This window comes from Callospermophilus lateralis, chromosome 2, assembly GCF_048772815.1.
Source record: "Callospermophilus lateralis isolate mCalLat2 chromosome 2, mCalLat2.hap1, whole genome shotgun sequence".
In the NCBI taxonomy this organism is placed as follows: Eukaryota; Metazoa; Chordata; class Mammalia; order Rodentia; family Sciuridae; genus Callospermophilus; species Callospermophilus lateralis.
In genome coordinates, this window is record NC_135306.1 from 157,358,074 (window position 1) to 157,379,037 (window position 20,964).

The 20,964-nt window shown below is 33.7% G+C and overlaps 1 protein-coding gene across 1 annotated transcript; it reads right to left on the reverse strand.

Moving 5' to 3' along the window:
- Positions 1 to 12,437: 12,437 nt before the first annotated feature.
- On the reverse strand, positions 12,438 to 13,383 carry LOC143391486 (olfactory receptor 5P76). The gene has a single exon (XM_076844186.2). The coding sequence runs from the start codon at positions 13,380 to 13,382 to the stop codon at positions 12,438 to 12,440; it is 945 nt and encodes a 314-aa protein (XP_076700301.2). The 5' UTR covers position 13,383.
- Positions 13,384 to 20,964: the final 7,581 nt, after the last annotated feature.

The window sequence follows — 20,964 nt, forward strand, 5'->3', positions numbered from 1 at the left end:
ATTGTAGATATTTATGCCTAAATGTTAGTGCACCTATTTACATAAAATAAACACTATTAGATACAGTAATACTGTATTATTGTACACCTCTCTCACCAATAGGTCATTCAGACACAAACTAAGTTCAGACTCTTCAGACCTAAAAATATTATCATCAAATGAACCTTAAGGACATCTATAGAATAGTTTGTCTATCAACAACTGATTTCAGTATCTTCTCAGCTACACATGAAAACTTCTCCAAAATTAACCATATTTTAGGATTCAGAGCAAGTCTTAGTCAACCCAAAAAAAACCCAAAATAATAATTTCATGTATTTTATCAGATCATAATAGAATGAAAATAGAAGTCAGTAGCAAAATTAAAACCACAATCATATTAACACATAGTAATTGAAACACTTTTGAATGAGGAATGACTCAGAGAAAAAAATCAGGTGAGAAATTTTTTTAAATTTTAGAAATGAACAAATCAGAGATAGAAGATATCAAAATCCTTGAAACACTATGAAGGCATTTCTGAGGAGAATGTCTAGAGCATTGAGTGCATACATTAAGAAAAAAAGAATTATCTCAAATAAATGACCTAATATTACATCTCAAGGCTCTAGAAAAGCAAGAACAAATAAATTCCAAAACTAATAGAAGACAGAAAATAATTAAGATTAGAGCCAAAATTAATGAAATTGAGAATTAAAAAATACAATGGATCAATTCAACAAAGTATTGGGTTCACTGAATAGATAAATAAGATTGATAAACCCTTAGCTAAAACAACAAGAAATAGAAAAAAGACCCAAATCAACAAAATTAAAGGTGAAGAAGGAGATATCACCAAAGACATTTTCTGAAATTCTAAGGATTGTAAGGAATTATTTTGAAAACTTATACTGCAATAAAATGGAAAATCTAGATAATAGTGGCAATTTCTAAACACATATGAATTACTAAATTGAAACAAGTGGATACAGAAAGGCTAAATAGACAAATAAGATTGAAGAGCAATTAAAACCCAACAAAATTAAAGCAGCAATAAAAACCTCCCAAGAAAGAAAAGCCCAGGACCAGATGAATTGTCAACTAAGTTCTACTAGATCTTTAAAGATGAATTGATGCCAATCTTTTTTTTGTTTTGTTTTGATTGATGACTTTCCTTTATTATGTTATATTTTATTAGTAAATACATTATTTAAGCAAATATTATGGGTTTTTTTTTGTTGTTAGAACAGAGTGCTGTTCTTTTTTTAAATTTTTACCATAATTTATTTATTTTTTTATTATAGCTGTTTCTTTTTTTTAATTGGTTGTTCAAAACATTACAAAGCTGATGATATATCATCTTTCATACATTTGACTCAATTGGGTTATGAACTCCCATTTTTACCCCAAATACATATTGCAGAATCACATCGGTTACACACTCACATTTTTACATAATGGCATATTAGTGACTGTTGTATTCTGCTACCTTTCCTATCCCCTACTATCCAATCTTCATCAAATTATTCCATGAAATAGAAAGGGAGGGAACACTCCCAAATTTATTCTATAAAGCCAGTAACATCCTTATCATCAAAATCAGATAAAGACACATCAGGAAAGAAAACTACAGACCAATAAACCCGATGAACATGGACATAAAAATTATTAATAAAATATTAGCAATCTGATCATAAGTTCAAAGTCAGCCTTAGCAACTTAGTGAGGTCCTAAGCAGTTTTCCAAGACCCTAACTAAAAATAAAACATAAAAAGGGCTAAGAATGTGAATCAGTGGTTAAGCATCTCTGGGTTTAATCCCTGGTGCCAAAAAATTTCCATGCATTGGCAATCTGCATTTAAAAACACATTAATCTGGGCACAGTGACACACTCCTGTAATCCCAGCAACTCGGGAGGCTGAGACAGGAGGATCACAAGTTCAAAGCCAGCCTTAGCAACTGTGAGGTTCTAAGCAACTCAGTGAGACCCTATCTCTAAAAAAAAAATACAAAACAGGGGTGGAGATGTGGCTCAGTGGTTGAATGCCCCTCAGTTCAGTCCCTGGTACCTCCCCCAACCAAAAAAAAAAAAAAAAACCACATTAAGAAGATTGTACACCATGATCAAGTTTATTTCACTTGAGGATTGCAAGGTTGGTTCAACATATGCAAATCAAGAAATTTAATTCATCACAAAAATAGAATCAAGGTCCAAAATCTCATGATCATCTCAATAAATATAGAAAAAGCCTTCAACAAAGTCTAGCCACCATTCATGTCAAAAACACTGGGAAAACTAGGAGTTGAAGGAATATACCTCAAAACTAAAGGTTGTATATAGTAAACTCGAAGCCAACATCATACTCAATGGAGAAAAACTGAAACTCTATCCTCTAAAATTTGGAAGCAGACAAGTATAACCACTCTAACCACTTCTATTCATACAGTTCTTGAAATTCTAGGCAGAGCAATCAAATAAGAAAAGGAAATGAAAGGTATACAAATAGGAAATGAAGAAGTCAAAGTATCTTTTTTTCTGATAATCTGATTCTATACTTCAAAGACCCAAAACACTCTACCAAGAGACTTCTAGAATTAATAGACAAATTCAACAAAGTAGCAGAATACAAGATCAATACACAAAAATCAATCACTATATTTTAATAATAGATCTGCTAAGAAAGTAATCAGGAAAACAATTATATACACAATACTCTCAAACAACAAACAAACAAACCTTTGGAATAAATCTAACCAAAGGGGTAAGAGTACTTTACAGTGAAAATTATAGAACACTAAAAAAAATTGAAGAAAACACATGAAGATACAAATATCTCTCATGATCTTAGTTAGACAGAATTAACATTGTCAAAGTAAACATACTAATTCAAAAACACATTAATCTTGGCACAGTGGCACACTGTGTTACGGAGAGTCAAGGCAATCCTCATCAAAATACCAATGTTCTTCACCAAACTAGAAAAATAGTCCAAAAATGCATTTGGAAGAAGAAAAGAGACAGAATATGCAAAGCTATCCTGAGAAAGAAGAGCAATTCTTCAGACACCACAATAAAAACCCTCAAATTATACTATAGATCTACAATTAAAAAAAAAAAACAACAACAACACATAGCATGGCACTGGCATCAAAACAGATGTGAAGACCAATGAAATAGAATAGAAGACTCAAAGGCAAATATACAGTCATCTGATGCTTCACACAGTTGCCAAAAACATATATTAGAGAAAACAGCATTTTTAACGAATGGTTCTGGGAAAACTGGATATCCATATGTAGAATAAATGAAACTAGATCCCTGTCACCCTGCACAAAAATTAACTCAAAGTAGATCAAAGACCAGAAATACTGCAGCTGCTAGAAGAAAACATACAGTCTACTCCCTATCATATTGGCACAGGCACTGATCTCCTTAGTAAGATCCCTAAAATTTAAGGAATAAAATCAAGAATCAATAAGTGGGATGGCTTCAATTAAAAAGCCTCTGAACAGCAAAAGAAATAACTAAGATTGTGGAAGTTCAGCCTGCAGGATACAAGATATTTGCTAGCTACTCTTCTTACAGGAGATTAATAACCAGAATATATTTAAAACTCCAAACTTTAAAAACCCACTAAATAACCCAGACAATAAATTGAGAAAATGAACTAGATAGTCATTTCTCAAGAAGAAATGCCAGTGTCCAATAAATAGATGTTAAAATGTTCAACATTCTTAGCAACCAGAATAATTCAAATCAAAACTATATTGAGATTTCACCTTACTCCATTTGGAATGGAAATCATTAATAATAATAATAATAATAATAATAATAAAAAATGCGGGCAAGGATGTGCAGAAAAAGCACACTTTTGGTGGAACTGCAAGTTAGTATAACCATTATGGAAATCATTATGAAGATTCTTCAAAAGACCAGGGATGAAACCATTATGTATGACCCAGCTTATTCCATACCTTGGTATTTATCCAAAAGAACTACAATCAGCATACTGTAAGGATACCTGCATATCAATGTTTATAGTAGCATAATCACAATCGCAAAGTTATGGAACCAACCTAGATGTCCCTCAATAGAAAAATATAAAGAAAATGTCATTTTACTCACCCATAAATAAGATGAAATTATGTCATTTGCTGCTAAATGGACAAATCTGGAGGACATCATGCTGAGTAAATTAAGCAGATGCGTAAAGTCAAGGGTGGAATGATTTCCTTTAATATATAGAACCTAGAAAGAAATATGGATTTTTTTAATGGTGGGGGAGATCCTATTAAAATACAAGGCAGATAAGAGGAGTGAAGGAAGGGGAATAAGGGAGAGAGATAATGGATGGAAAATGGAAGGAATAGCAGAATGAAATTAACCAAACTGTCATAAGCATGTATGAACACATCACAGTGAATTCCACTTTTATGTATAACTATAATGCACCAATTAAAAAATAAATTCGTAAAGAAGACTTACTACAAATCGAAAGTGATCGACACAGTATGATACTGGTGACATGAAAACATAAAGATCACAGGAACATAAAAGACAGTCCTAAAATAGATCCACTTATATATTATTATACCTTTGATGCTGGATAAATGTTAATGGCAGTTCAGTAGAGAAAGAGGCAATTCAATGGCCATAGATTTTACAGCATATATTACTTGAACAATTTCATACCCACATGGAAAAAATGAACAACATCACTTAAATCATACCAAACACAAAAATTAACTCAAAATGTTTCATAGACACAAAGATGAAAGATAAAACTATAAGGTTTCTAGAGCTAAATACAAGAAAAAAAATCTTCATAATTTTAGAGCTTGCAAGAATTTTTCAGATAAAGAAAATAAAATGATATATTAGAGTTTATTCAAATATTAACAGTTTGCCCTTAAAACATAAAAACAGAAAACTAAAAAGGAAAAATTTGTTTATAATAACTACATATAACAATGAGCTTACACATAGAATGTATAAGAAACACTTAGAACTGAAGAATAAGACAACAAACAACCTAATTTTTTAAATGGGAGAAATGTACATATGACCAATAGAACATGAGAAGACACTTGATATTATAATTTATCAGATAAGTATAAATTGATGTGACAAAGAGATATCTATATAACTGTTATGATAATTAAAATCAAAGAACAATACCAAATGTGACATTTTGAGCAACTAGGAGTCTCAACATGACCCATGGGAATATAAAACTATACAGCCACTTTAGAAAGCTACTTTGCAATTTTTAAAAAATATAAACATATACAACCTGAGGACCCAGCATGCCTGTTTCTTGTATTTACCTATGACAAGGTAAGACATATCATGCACACACTATCTGAAAGTTCATAGTACCAGATTTATTAACAGAGGACCCCAACTGAATAACCTCAAGCCAGTAACAAGTAAATTACAGAAACACGATATACCTATTTAAGGGGACTCTACTGAGCAATAAAAAGAATCAAATTAATGATGACATGAATGAATCTCAAAATCATTATGCTAGTAAAAGAAATCAGACACAACGAAGCATGTCATACGTGATGATTTTGAGTTCTAAAACTCAAAGTTATAAAACTTTGTAGGAAAAGCAAATCAATCTATATTATCTAGAAGTAAAAACTATAGGTACCTGGAACCAGGGCAGAGGGAAGCAAAAAATGCACATAGATATGAGGAATATTCAGAGGGTAATAGAAATGTTTTAAAAAGTTATTGAAATGGATAATAAAGAGGTTTAGTATAAGAAAAAAATCTTTCTAGAACAACTTCATCAATTATATTGAATTATTTTTGCATCTAAGAAAAAAAGGGCTTTTAAAAATCAAACAAGTTATTGCTACCCACAACAGACTGACATGAATTTTCCATCTACTTTCTCCTTTTGACCCCTTTTCTAAACTCATATTTTCTGTTTTGTGATAGCAGCTGGTAAAAATGATTTAAAAGTTTTGAAGCTATTTGCTGCTATTGTGCTTAAAGGGTAATTGAATTATTCTTTCCTGCTTTAACTTTTTTTTTTACATATTAGTTAATTATAAACTCAAGTTCCTCTTTTTCTGCTCTGAAGATGCTTGAAGATGAATTCCACAAAGGCAAACATCTGTCTGTTTGACACTTACATTTCTGACAGACTAGAACAGTGCCTGGAATGTAATTTCAAAATGAATAAATGAGTGAATGGATGAAATAACTTCTTCTCTAGGTTACTACTTCCAGAAATACAGTTAAAAGTTTTATTTTAAAATGTAACTGGCATATATTTTTTCATAAATGATGGGATAGGATGAAGATAAAGCAAACAGAGAGATTACTGATTCAGGATAGCCACAGAGCTGCAGCATCAACATGTACCCTATCTATCTTGGGCACATTTTAACACAGACCATATAAAATCAGTGTGAACTCAGACTTCATGAACCATCCTCAAAATAGAGGCATAAGAAAAATATATCAATGCCTAGTAATGAGGACCAATTAGCAAGGAGCAGAAATTCTAGTACCACAAGGAACAAGTACAATATAATCCATAGCTAGAAATTCAAATCCTATGACTATATAACTGGCAATGATGGTTGAGTATTATTATAGTTGTTTCCTCAGAGAGAAGAAATCAGGTCCAGCAATCAGAATCAATACTTGTACTTCATTTTATTTTTAAAATTTGAGTCTGCATAATAAAGGACATAAATTATTATGTTGATTGGCACTCCATCGTCTGACAAGTTCTCCAAAAGGAGAGGAAAATGATCTAGTGAAGGAGCAATATCAGGGGAATCCAGTAAAGATGAGAGAAGCATGACAAGGCATCAGGAGACTCTAGATGAAGATACACAATCAACTGAAGTGCACCTTCAGTCGCAGCCCACAGGGAACAGTGGAGCATGAAAGTAACTCAGAGTGGTCCAACCTTGTAGCAATAGGGTATTTTGTTACTGTTGGTTTTAAATCACTGTATTATTCAGCAGGTGGCTATGAGTCATTCTGGTGTAATGACATTCATTTCTGGATTTTCCAGTCAGTGGTGCTCCTTTTCATCAAGAGCAATTAAAAAAAAAAAAAAAAAGAAAAAGAAAAAGAAAATTGCTGTTGATGCAAGGAATTGGATGGTAAGAAGCTTGAGGATATGTTCCCTGCCCTCATAAGATAGGTCCAAAAAGGCAAAAAAAAAACCAAAAAAAAAAAAAACCAAAAACAGGTAATCTTAGCATTGAAAAATTCAAATTAATTGTTACGTACAGTGACTAGTCCAATGTACTAATCAGCTTTGAGGTTTTGGTACTCAGTGGAGTCCATCCCAAGTGTCCCTCCTAATACACTTCCTTCTTAATAGCTGTGCTTTCTGTCTTTATTATTATACATTATGCAAGTAAGTGATTCTTGGAGAAGATGGAATTTGTGCTAGTCAAGACTTGGAATTAGCTACCAGCAAAACAGCTGTGCTCAGAAGGAATATAAGACAGAACAAGGAAAATGTAGAATCCAATCAAGAAAAACTATGTTCAGTAGATTATTATTTAGCCACAAAAAAGAAATCCTGTCATTTGCAACCAAATGAATGGTGTTATGGAGGATGTAAATGGTGTTATGAAGGCAGATCATTATGTTAAGTGAACTAAGCCAGGTACAAAAAGAAAAGTACTATACGATCTCACATATGGAATATAAAAGCTGGTCCCATAGAAGTTGACAGTAGAATGGTAGTTACAGGAGACTGGAGAAAGTAGAGGAAGGGGAAAACTTGGGAGAGATGCATCAACGGATACTGAGCTATAGTTATATAGGACTAAAAAAATTCAGGTGTGCTATTGCATGGTAGAGTGGCTATACATAATGATAATATACTACTTGTTTCAAAAGGCTAGGAAAAAGGATTTTTAGAAATAATGAAGTCTTAAGGGAACATATATGTCTCATCTGACTTCAACAACATAAAATGTACATATGTCAAAATACCACATGGTACCCCAAAAATGTGAACAATTTTTATATTTTTTGTGTGTTACTCAAAAAATAAATTTAAATAAAAGAGTTTTTAAAAGATTACTTTTTAAAAATAAAAACACTTTTTAAAAAGATAAAAAGTGTTGACTGGTTTGCATAAGATATGAAATTTTGAGGACAAATGATGGAGATGAGACTTGGTAATGCAGATGATAGAGAATTTGAGGGACAAGATGATGAGAGAAGCAATTAGTAGCCATTTTCAGATGTCACAGCATGACTAGGGATTTAGATAAAAGGGAATATTCTTTTTAACAAGAGTCTTCTAGAGCAGAGTTGCTTCAAAAGAAAGCAGTAATAAGGATCATACAGAGTGTTCATTTTCTTCCTACCATTTTTGTTAGTTTCTCCTGGGAATAGTCTAAGGATACCTCATTCCTTTGCCTTGTGATTAGAGCAGAAGAGAACTGAAGGACTTCGAAATTTTTCAGAATCATAAAATAAATGGTAGTAAGCAGAGAGTAAATATGCCAGCTGGAATCACTTTCATGCCATGATGCCTTTTTAACAAGCTCATTTTCAGTCATTTCCATAGTCATTCAGAAGAATAAGAACAAACTTGTCAAAAACTCCTATTATATGTCAGAATTTTAAAAGCACACGTGTGGACATTTCAATAGAGGATACAGTCACAGACACAAGACTTCTGGTATCTAAAGCAGTCTCCGGAGAATCATCTCCAGTGGCCCTAGGACTTTCATTAAAATCCTCATGGCTCTAAGCTGTACCTTAAGGAATGAAGAAGACACTAAGTTTAAGTTACAAGAGACTCCAATTTCAGAAGGGACTCCACATATATTCAAAGGGGAAAACTGCCTTAAAATTTAACCCTGAGTTACAACATATATGAAATCACAGGAAGAGCCACAGAAAGCAACCTCTAAGGTGTGAGAGTAAATTCTTCCTACAGCTTAGTTACCTCCTAACTCCAAAAGACTGGAAGGGGATTCTCTTTCTATACAAGGTGGCAATAAAAAAGGGTTTGTTAGGCTGGGATATAGCTCAGTTGATAAAGTGCTGGCCTCACATGCAGAAGGCCCTGGGTTCAATCCCAAGCATCACAAAAAAGGAGGGGGGATGGTTTTCACTTTTTACAATTAGCATTATTCTGTGTCATCAAATAATCAAATACTGATGAGAATTTGTACCTTCACAGAAGGCATTGAAAAAACTGTGGGCATTATGGAGACAAACTGGAAATTAAGAAACTTGTCAGGTCTTTATTCTTGGTAGAGTTGAAACAAAAAAAATGCAGGGTATAAGTTTTGAAAAACTGAAAACAGAGAATAAGATGACAAAACCCAGGTATAGAAAGAAGGGAAGGTCAGGAAAATAAATAGAAGGGTTGAAGCACTCTTACAGACATCTCGTTTCCAATGGCTTCCAGGGTCATTGAGATAAATGGAAATAATAACATGTTGACAAATCCCCTATCACTGCTGTGCTTGAATATTATGAGCAAAGCAGGATTTACCATCAGCATATATAAGAAAATATCATAATTATCCAAAGTTCTCAAGCAAAATTACTGATAAAGCTTGTGCAAATGATACATATTGTTCTATCCTTGAGATTTCTCTCCTTGGGGAGACTTCTCAAGAGCAGTGGTGTAAGTGGAGATGGATTTTTTGACAATGTTCTTCTAGCAATTCTGATATGTCCCCTAGTAGAAGAGCACTCAGGTAGATCAAGTGTGGTTTGATGCTACTGCAAACAGGGGTTGTATTTAAAATGCAAAACTAGTTTCTTTCTTCTTGGCTTTAAATAATCACTGCTGGCTTTGAGGAAGATTTTTTTTTTTTTTAAATAAAGGAAAGCACCTATACCTTCTTTCAGAAGTGCTAGGTGACAGGATTCTTAGAACTCTTTGGAGAACATCCAACTATCTTCAGTATGTCTCAGAATAAAATAAAGGCTAAATCTATCATAGAATGTATTGGGAAGGAATTTGTAAATATGCTTGATTTCTGGAGGATATGGGACTCCATATTTTTCCAACAGCTACTGCACTAATCTTAGGCAAAAATGTACACTCTCTCAAGTTAGGAAGTAAGATGACAGAGACAACATTTTAAAATGAGACTCTTTCCTGCTTTATCCAGATGTCAAACTTGTGGGGGGGGGGGAAACTTTTTTATTATCTCAATGCCCTAAAGTAAGTATGCTCTGGAGGTGCACCTACTGCCCATATCCCCTTGGCAAATCAATCAACTCTCCAGTTTCATTTCAAACAATCATTTTAATAGGATTTCTCTCTTGGAGTAGCTATGAGGATATATGAGACAGCATGCCTGAAGGATGCATAAAGATTAGAAGTTATTAACATTGCATAGCATGTGAGCAAAGGGAATGCAAAAGGCATCTATAATGAAGTGATAGAGCATGATGATAGATTTGATAAAGAACAGCTCCTAGTGGGAGTGGGAGACAGGAGGCAAGAGGCTATGCAAAAATCTAAATGACTAAGAGAGCAGAATAGAGGAGACATTTTGAGTTAGGATCCCTCAGTGTAGAAAATGTGAACAATAAGAGAAACTGAGTTTTCTAATGAATTGAAGCAAGGGCCTGGAAAATGTGTAAAACTCTGGAAGTAAATGAAGGAGGGGAAGGAAACAGGCAGAGAAAACACCATATGCCAAGGAGCAGCCATCTAAAGTATTAGGGTGTATTTGGAAAATGGAGGACACTATTGTCTCACTAAACGTAGAGTAGGTAGAGGTATCTGGTAGAGCTGATGTGTCTTGCTATCAGTTTGTGAAGTGCACTGAAGCTCACACTGGGGTATTTAAATTTCCTCCTATCAGCAGTGTATAGTCAGGCACTGTTGTTGACACAGTGGTGATTTAATATATCCTGTATTTAGGAATCCAGCATCTGGTCACAGTGTGGTTACATGAAATGAAACCATAAGACCCTTGGTACACACAATGAAGGAGGTGCCCCATTCATCTTACGGGGAGGATTCAAGGCAGTAGCAGATGGATTTGAAAAACAGACACAGGAGCCCAGACATCTGGAATTCGGGAAATGACTTCATGAATGTAGAAAAGAGTCAAAGAAACAGAGTATGACATAAGTTCTCTGTCTAGTGGTACATAGGAAACTCAAGAAAGAGGACATGTCCGGTTATGCTCTGGAAATCTTGCATTTAATACATGAAAGACATTCTGACATTGGCGATGTACCAGAGGAAATTTAAGTGTTTTTTCATAAAGAGTGTCATTGGGGAGTGGTACAAAATAATAGTAACTGAAACAATAAGAATGCAAAACATTTTCCTTTAGAGGTTAATAGACTGGGAATCCTTCAGAGGGAAGTGTGTGGGAAGTGCTTTTTAACCTCCTTGTCCCACAACAGGCTGAATTCTCTGAGAATTATTGTTTTTGTTTTACACAGATCTTAGAAGCTCAGAAACCCTGCTCATTCCAACAGAGGAATTCAGCTAGTTTGACCTGATAGAGGAATTCAGAATAGTCAGGAGTGGCTTCTCATGTTCCTCTTTTAGGACCCCACAAATGAGGCCAAAGGTAGAGGCCAGAAACACAGACCAAAATTTTATCGATCCACAGAGCCCATCCCCACAGACAATCATTTTACCAGAGGAATATTTCATGCAATTTTATTGTTTTCTTGGACTTTGTAATGTCTTTCACAATGTACACAGTCATAGCTAAAGCTCTCAAGTTTATCTCAGGATAAGCTGATGTTGAAATGGACACAGGATTGTAGTATGTATTAGACATCTTTCTATTACATAACAAATAGCTGAGGTAATTATCTTAAGAGTGGAAAAGGTGTTTGGCTTGGCTCATTGTTTTGGAGATTTCAGTTAGGGATCAGTTGGCTCCATTGCTTTGGTACTGTGACAGTGTATCCTGGCTGGTATTTGAATTTGCATCAGAGTAAACTGTTCACCTCATGATCAGTCAATGACAGAAGAGAGATAGGAGATATGGTCCCACTACCCCTTTGAGGGCATGGCCCCAGTGAGCTAAAGATGTCCCATTTGGCTGCATTCTTAAAGTTTCCGCCATTTCCTAATAGAACACCAAAGGGATCAAGCCTTCACTACAGGAGCCTTTGCAGGACACTTAACATCCCAGCTATAGCAGGAGTGATGACTTGTTTTTTATGTCAGACAACAATGTTTTGAAAAAATATGAATACAACTTTAAAAGGATTTTCAGCAGATTTTGTGAGCCAATTTGTGTTCTAACTTTAAATTTGATTTGATTTTATTAAAGGTAACTCACTATGAGCTACTGACCTACAATGTCATCTGAAAATTGAAATTGTTCACTGAAGAGCTCCAGACTGGATAATGACATGTTAATAGATAGAGTTCAATTGCAGGCACTCATTTCCTTTTATAATTAAAACTATGGGATATTTTATTATGTCAAGTTGAATAAAATAGAAGTAATAACTAAGAAAAAATTTTCCTGCCAAGCTGTCTCTTCAGAGCTCCCTTAATCTCCTGGTTCCTGAGACTGTAAATGAGGGGATTCAGCATGGGGATCACCACCATGTAGAACACAGACACCACCTTGTTCTGGTCAGTGGAGTAGCTGGACTTGGGCATCACATAAATGAAGGTAATGGTCCCATAGAACAGAGTGACTGCAGTGAGGTGGGAGGTGCAGGTGGAGAAGGCCTTGTGGCGCCCCTCAGTGGAGCGCATCCTCAGGATGGTGATGATGATGTAGATGTAGGAGACGGCAATGACAAACACAGTGACCACAATAATGGAGCCAGCAGAAAATGAAGGAACAACCGAGGGAACACTGACATCAGAACAGGAGAGCTTAACTAATGGAGCAAAATCACAGAAAAAATGGTTGACTCGATTTGGTCCACAGAAGAGCAAAGAAAAGAAAGAAATGACAAAGGAGGAAGCATTGAGGAAACCCCCTGTATAAGCCACTACAAATAACTGGAGACAGACTTGTGTGGACATTTTGGTGGAGTAAAGCAGTGGGTTGCAGATTGCCACAAAGCGATCATAGGCCATGGCAGCCAGAAGGAAGCACTCCACTGTCCCAAAGAACACTGCTGAACCAAGCTGGATGGCACATCCAAGGTAGGAGATGGCATTCCTCTTCACCAGGAAGTTTACAAGCATATTGGGTGTGACAGAAGACGAATAGCCTATGTCAGCAGAAGCTAAATGGCTCAGAAAAAAGTACATGGGGTGATGGAGCTGAGAAGAGACTCTGATGAGAATGATTGTGCTGAGATTGCCACAGATGGTCACCAGGTAGATGCACAGGATGAGAACAAAGAGGAAGACTCGGAGGACTGGATCCTCAGTTAAGCCCAATAGAATGAACTCTGTCACTGCAGAGTGGTTCCCATTGACCAGGGAATCCATGGGACAGTGGCTGCTGAAAAATGACCTGTGGGGAAACACGACATGAAAGTATTTATAAACATGATGGTTTCATTTTCATTAATGTATATGTGAAGTAAATAAAGATGGTCAAATACCAATAGTTATTTATGTGCAATAAATTACTGACCCTATCAGTAATTTTAAGTTGCTTCTAGCAGAAATGCCCCAAAATTTTTTTATATAATCTTTTTTTCATATATTATATGGTTTCCAAAAATACACCTAAAGAAGATTTAAAGCCAAACAAAATACATAACAGATGAAAATGACAAAAGTGAATGCTGAATATATTAGGAAAAAACATACGTAGAGTTTGAAAGACTGTAATTCTAGGTAATATTTATTACATGCTTCCTAATTCTTAGCTGTATGCTAAGAATTATATATATACATATTTGTTTATATATAGTTATTACATTATTCATATACTATTAATCGCTTTTGTTATTTCTAGATTAATTAATAGAGTCTGAATGATATTATGTAACTTGCACAAAGTTACATATCAAATCATCAAATCAGAATATGAACTCTAGGAAATATGATTGTCCATTGTTTTAGTAACTATGTAATGATATCATTTAATACTAGTGAGCATGTAGTCCATTATGCCTGGTAATGAATGAACAGGAAGTTCTGTTAAGCCTCCTTGTAATTGAAGTGCAACAGGATTGCCTAGGTTACTAAATACTTCACAATATGTATAAGTTAAATATGACCATTTTTTAAAAAGAAGCTATAAGTTTGTTCTTCATAAGTGAGACATGAATTTCACATTAGGGTTATAAATGAGGTTGCCTATTATAAACTTTATAAAAAATTTTTTATATATTTGAAGTTGAAAATATTTTTTACTAAGTAGCTTAAAGTATCATAATCACTGTGAAATGGGCGTGATTGAGAGTATATAAATATAATATTCTAGTAAATCAAATCACTTCCTACTATAACTGAAATTTTGTAGCATAAAATAATATCATTGTCAACATACTATATATAGTTTAATAAAGTATAGATAAAAAACTTAAGAAGAATCAAGCTAGGGGCCCAGGTTGACCACCTTCTTTAAATTCTCTGATGGTAAATACACCAAGCTTTTTCTAAAGTTTGCCTTGAAACTAAAGCATCCAGATGCTAAACAAAGTATTTATGCAAAGAATTTTTTCTTTACATTTTTAGATCATCAATGTAAATATTTAAAAATGCCAAAGGATCTCAACATTAGCATTCTGGTAAAGTGCCAAGTTTGCATAGTGCTAAAAGACTTATGTGTAAAGAACAAGAAGATAATGCTAAGTGAAGTTAGCCAATCCCCAAAAAACAAATGCCAAATGTTTTCTTTGATATATGGAAGCTTATTCATAGTGGGATGGGGGGCATTAAAGGAATAGACAAACTCTAGATAGGGTAGAGGGGTGGGAGGGGAAGAGAGGGGGCATGGGGTAATTAATGATGGTTGAATGTGATGATCATTGTTATCCAAAGTACATGTATGAGGACATGAATTGGTGTGAGTATACTAAGTATACAACCAGAGATATGAAAAATTGAGATATATATATATATATATATATATATATATATATAAAATAAGAGTTGTAATGACTTCCACTGTTATATATAAATAAATAAATAAATAAGTTTGAAGAGGAATTGTTAGCTCAACATTTACCATTTACTTATTTAGAATTGGCACCAATGTATTCTTCCTTGCTTGCTTAAAAACTGATTATTGTCAAATTTTTCTTTAAATTCCTATTTTATAAGAAAAAAAATCCAAAGCATTTGCATTATTTTTATTGATATTTGTTTGTTAACAAGACTGAATTTTTTTCTTTGGTTATGGCTCATCAATTTTTAATATATATATATATTTTTGCAAATGGAAAAAAAAAGAACAAGAATCTTGGTAATTTGAGCTGTGACTGTTTCTTCCTTCCCCTGAAACCAATGGTGAAAACAGAGAAAATCAGCCAATATTGCCCACTAGCTCATTGCTTAATTATACCTGCTCTCTTTCCACACTACTATTTGTGAGCACAGATAATTTTAGAGATTAAAGTTATATCTCAAATGGTAAATAAAAATCAATGCATCCGATTCATTAACAAAAGTCAAAGTCTTACCTCTTGAAATAAGAACTCATTCATCTTTCAGCAATAGACCAAAAACATAGTGGTTATATAGTTGTCTTTTACTTTTGTTCTCCTCTGGGGATAAATCTCTGAAGACACTAGAGATTCAAACGTGAATTCAAAGGTATCATAGAGTATCATTATTTTCTGTAGTAGATATTGAAAAGTTCAATTAAAAAAAAAACAACCAATGCTTCAATATTTTGTCAATTCTCAAGTGGTCAATTTGTTCATTTGTTTCTATATACCTGCATAATTTCACAATCTTTGTTTAATAATTACTAAAGAGTATAATATGTCTTATTCAAATTGTTTTATTCATAAACATTAGTTACAAGTGAACTGTGATATTTCTGATTAAGAAATACTCAGTGCTAAACTTCAGATATAAAATTCCAACCTTATCTTTGATCATTCAATATGTGTTTATTGATCATTATTGTGTATTGATATCTGTAACACATGCCATTATGTACCTTGGGGAATAGGATGTGAAACTTCAAGGAAAGTTGAATTTTAAGTAATAAATATTTTAAGTCATATACATTCATTGCAGAGTATATGTAAGTAAATAACTATCTTGAGAGTTATATAAAGAAGTACACATTTAAAAAAAGATGTTTGGATGACTTCCAGATAAGAAAGAGTCTCAAAGCACTGCTTCTTGAGTAGTGCCTTGTGGTGTAGCTGGTTCATAGTGAAATGCAAGAATCTTCAACTTGAAGACTTAATCTCACCCTCATTCTCCTACTAATTCTAATTTAAGAATCTCCCATTTCAACCTCTGAAAACTCTCATTTGAAGAGTGGGTTTACCACAACTTAGATAATAAGAACCAATACACACATAGAGCTCACTTTATGCCAATAACTATGATAAACATTTTACACTCATTTAATCCTCACAACAAATTGATGAGGTTGATACTTTTATTGTTCTCATTGTTTAAATGAGAGAACTGACACTGAAGAATTCAAACAATCTGTCCTAGACAGTTCCACCTCACTGTCAGATTCCTGCTTCCAGTACCATCCAGCAAAGTGTCTGCTTCCAGGTTCCGCTCTTCCTCTCTTTCTCTGAAGCTTATGACCTTCTGGGAGGCCATCAGCCAACTATTGAGTCTCTATGCAAGACTTTCCAGATATGGAAGCAGCTAAGGTCCCTGAGCACAGCCCCAAATAATGTAGGCTGGAATGCAGTGCATACACATAACCTTAGCTTTCAAATGGACAATTCTAGAAGTCCATCTCTGAGTTTCTACCTTGGCACAGTTGAACCAAGTTGCAGTTGCTCCAGCTATGACTTGGATTATACAACCAGGAAAGTGGACACCAGGAGAAGAATAGATCTCTTACTTGCAAGAATGGATAATCTAAAATGCTGAATATCTTGTTAATGTAAAAATCTATTGTAGTCCTTTCCATTCCCTTAAGATAAATAAAACTCAGGGTGGGGTTGTGGCTCAGAGGTAGAGTGCTTGCCCAGCATGTGTGAGGCACTGGGTTCGATTCTCAGCACCACATAAAAATAAAATAAAGGTATTATGACCTCCTATAACTAAAAACAAATAAATACATATTTTAAAAATGAATAAAACTCACCAAATAAACAATTTATATTATTGCCTTGTGGTATATTTTTGGAGAAGTATGTCAGATATAACAATGATAACATAAAGGTAGCATGAAAAAAATAAAAATATAAAGTCTCAGAATCTTTATGTTTCATAAAATTACTACACTATCAACTGTACATAAGCTGTGAAAATTTAAAAACATAAATTATAATCTTGAGAAAAATCATTTTAAAAGTAATGCAAAGAAATATGACTAAAATATCAGAAGACAAATGAAAATGGAAGTAAAAAATTTTAAATTATCCAAAAGAGGGCAGGAAATGGAAAGAGAAAAATTAAAAGTCTGATCAGGAATATCTATTAATACATATCAATCGATATCACTCTTAATGGTGAAGTACTAAATATCTTCTATCTTTGTTGGGGTAAAAGGTAATAAAGTCTACCCTTAACACACTTTTATTCAATATTATAGTGGAGGTGTCAGATATTGAATTAAGTTAATTAACAGCAATGTAAAAAAACACAAAGATTAAACAGAAAAAAGTAAAACTCTCCATTTGTACACAGTTGTTTTTGCAGGAAATTCTAAGAAATCTAAAATATATACTAAAACTTAATCAGTAAGATAACACAATAAAACCATCAAAAATGTCCAAGCAATTTTATTTTTTTTATTATTTTTTTTTTTGGTGGTGCTGGGGATTGAACTCAAGGCCTTGTGCATGCGAGGCAAGCACTCTACCCACTGAGCTACATCCTCAGCCCCCCAAGCAATTTTATTTTTATGGGCTACTATCAAAACAGAAAACAATTATATTTATAATACAACAAAAACATAAATATTTAGGAATAAATTTACAAACATCTGTGAAAATCCTGCTCACTTGCCGCAGTCTCTGGCTGGGCACAAATCACGAGCCACCACACAGCTTGTAGATTCAAACAGCAATTCTTTATTCCCGAACTCACACCGGCCGTCTACAAACACGTTCTGGGGGAATCCACGTTCTCTGCCCAAATCCACTCTCTGCCCAAATCCACTCCACTGGGCTTCTGTCTCCCAAAATATACTGTCTGACCCTAAGAACTCAAGAGAAACTCAGCAGCAGGATACGCCCTATTCTAAAGGGGGAACACCCTAATCTCCTATTATGCTAAACCGCCCTATTCTAAAGGGGGAACACCCTAATCTCCTATTATGCTAAACCGCCCTATTCTAAAGGGGTAACACCCTAAACACAGATCCGCCCTGGTCCTTGAGCAAGGTCACCTTACATGCAATGTCCTGCAAAATGTCCTATTTCCATGAGTCCTTCCACTAAAGAAACATGGGGGTACGCTGGCATGGAAATTGTCATACCTACTTGGCTGTAGGCTCCCAGGACTCACTAACAATTTTAAAGAAAAATTAAAGAAGAGCTAATTAAATAGAAAGAGATATACCACATTCATGGGATAGAAATCAATATCATTAAGTTGTCAATGCTTCAAAAATTGATCTATAAATTCAATGCAATGTGATTAATATTCTAAAGGCACTTTTTGTATAAATTAGCAAGGTAATTCTGTATAGATTGCAAACCAAACAGAATAGTGAGAGCAAGTTTAGAAAACTCACAAGTTTACAGGATTCACATTGCATGACTTCAACATAACTACCTTTATGTTATCATTGTTATATCCGACATACTTCTCCAAAAATATACCACAAGGCAATAATATAAATTGTTTATTTGGTGAGTTTTATTCATTTTTTAAAATATCTATTTATTTATTACCACAACCTAAATTTATCAAGACATATGATATTGGTGAAATCACAGACATACAGATCACAGGAACAGAAAAGACAATCCAAAATACGTCCATGTTTATACCATGTTTATATCTGACCTTTGTTTTGGGACAAATGTAAAGACAATTCAGTGGAGAAAGAGTTTTTAGCATATATTACTTAGACAACTACATACCCATGTGGAAAAAATGAATAACTATTAACTCATACAAACCACAAAAATTGAATTAAGATATTGCATACATAAATATTAAAGACAAAATTAAAATATTTTTTCCATTAAATATATAAGAAAATATAATTTTAGAAATTGCAAAAATAAAAGAAATTAAAATGACATATTATATTTTGTTAAAATGTAAAATGTTGGCTCCTCAAACAAAAAAATGAAAAACTGAAAAGGAAAAGCAAACATTTGCAATATATATGTGACAATGAGCTTGTATATAGAATCCATAAAGAAATCTTAGAATTGAATAATAAGATAATAAAGAACCCATATTTTTTAAAATGGGGGAAATATTTCAACAGGTACTTCATAATAGGGTATACACCTGACCAATAACACAATTAGAACTTCAGTAAGTCCTAAATAATTGTTCCAGATATTTAATTTGATAAGCTGTACCTATTAGCTTTGAGGTTTTGGAACCCAGCGGAGCCCATCCAAAGTGCTCCTCCTAATAGACTTCCTTCTTAATGACCATAATTTCTTTTTTATTATTTCTTACATACATCACAATAGAGGAGTGCATTACATTCATAATTTTTTTGCATTGCAATTCTTAATATACCTTTATGCCACAATTTATCAAATCTCTGTTTGTATAAAAGGTATGCTGACAGCAGATTCACATCTTCATACATGAATTTTGTATGATGATGACCATAATTTCTGTTTTTTGTTATTACATATTATGCAAGTAAGAGCATCTTGGTTGATATGGCATTTGTGTTGAATAATTAATGATTGGCAAAATTTGAGATTAGTCAAGTTCCAAACATCTTTCTAGATGTAAGAAATATGACAACAAGAAAAATGCAGAATTCAGTCAAGAGATACTGTGTTCAATGGAATACCATTTGATCATGAAAAAGATAAAATCCCGTCATTTGTGACAACATACATGGTATTATGTATGCAGGCTGTAAAAGGTGTTATGCAGACAGATAATTGTGTTAAGTGAACTAAGCCAGGCACAGAAAGACAAGTACTATAGGATCTCGGTCATACACAGACTATAAAAAGTTGGTCCCATAGAAGTTGAAGTATGAATAGTGGTTACAGGATGCAAGAGGGAAAGTGGAAGAGATTTATCAATGGATACTAAGTTATACTTAAATCGGAATAAGAAATTCTGTTGTGATATTGCACTGTAGAGAGACCATATATAATAATAATATAATATATATTCCAAAAAGCTAGAAAAATGATTTTGAAAGTTTTTACCATAAAGAAATGATGAATGTTGGAGGAGATGGATGTCTTATCTGATTTCAACAATATACAATATACATATGTAGCCAAAAGCCACATGGTACTCCACAAATATGAACAATTACTATGATCTTATGTATTACTCAAAAATAAATTTAAGAAGTTTTTAAAAATATTTTTTTAAAGATAAAAAGTGTTGACTGGTTTGCCATAAAATGTAAAATTTGAGAACAAATGTTGGATAGAAGACTTGATAATACATTGGGTTGAAGATAAGACAGATGATAAATAATTTGAGGGACAAGATGATGAGAGAAGCAATTAAGAGCCATTTGCAGATGTCACAAATGTCATTGTATAACTGCAGATTTGGATAAAAGTGAATATTCTTTGTAGGCAAAGTCTTCTACAGCAGAGTTGCTCCAAGATAAAGCAGTAACAAGATTCATACTGAGTGTTCATTTTCTTCCTACCTACCTTCACTTGTTTCTCCTGGGAATAGTCTCATGACAACTCATTTTTCTGCCCTGTGAATAGAGTATTAGAGAACGGAAGGACTTTGAAACTTTTCAGAATCATAAAATAAAGATAGTAACTGAGAGTAAATACGTGTG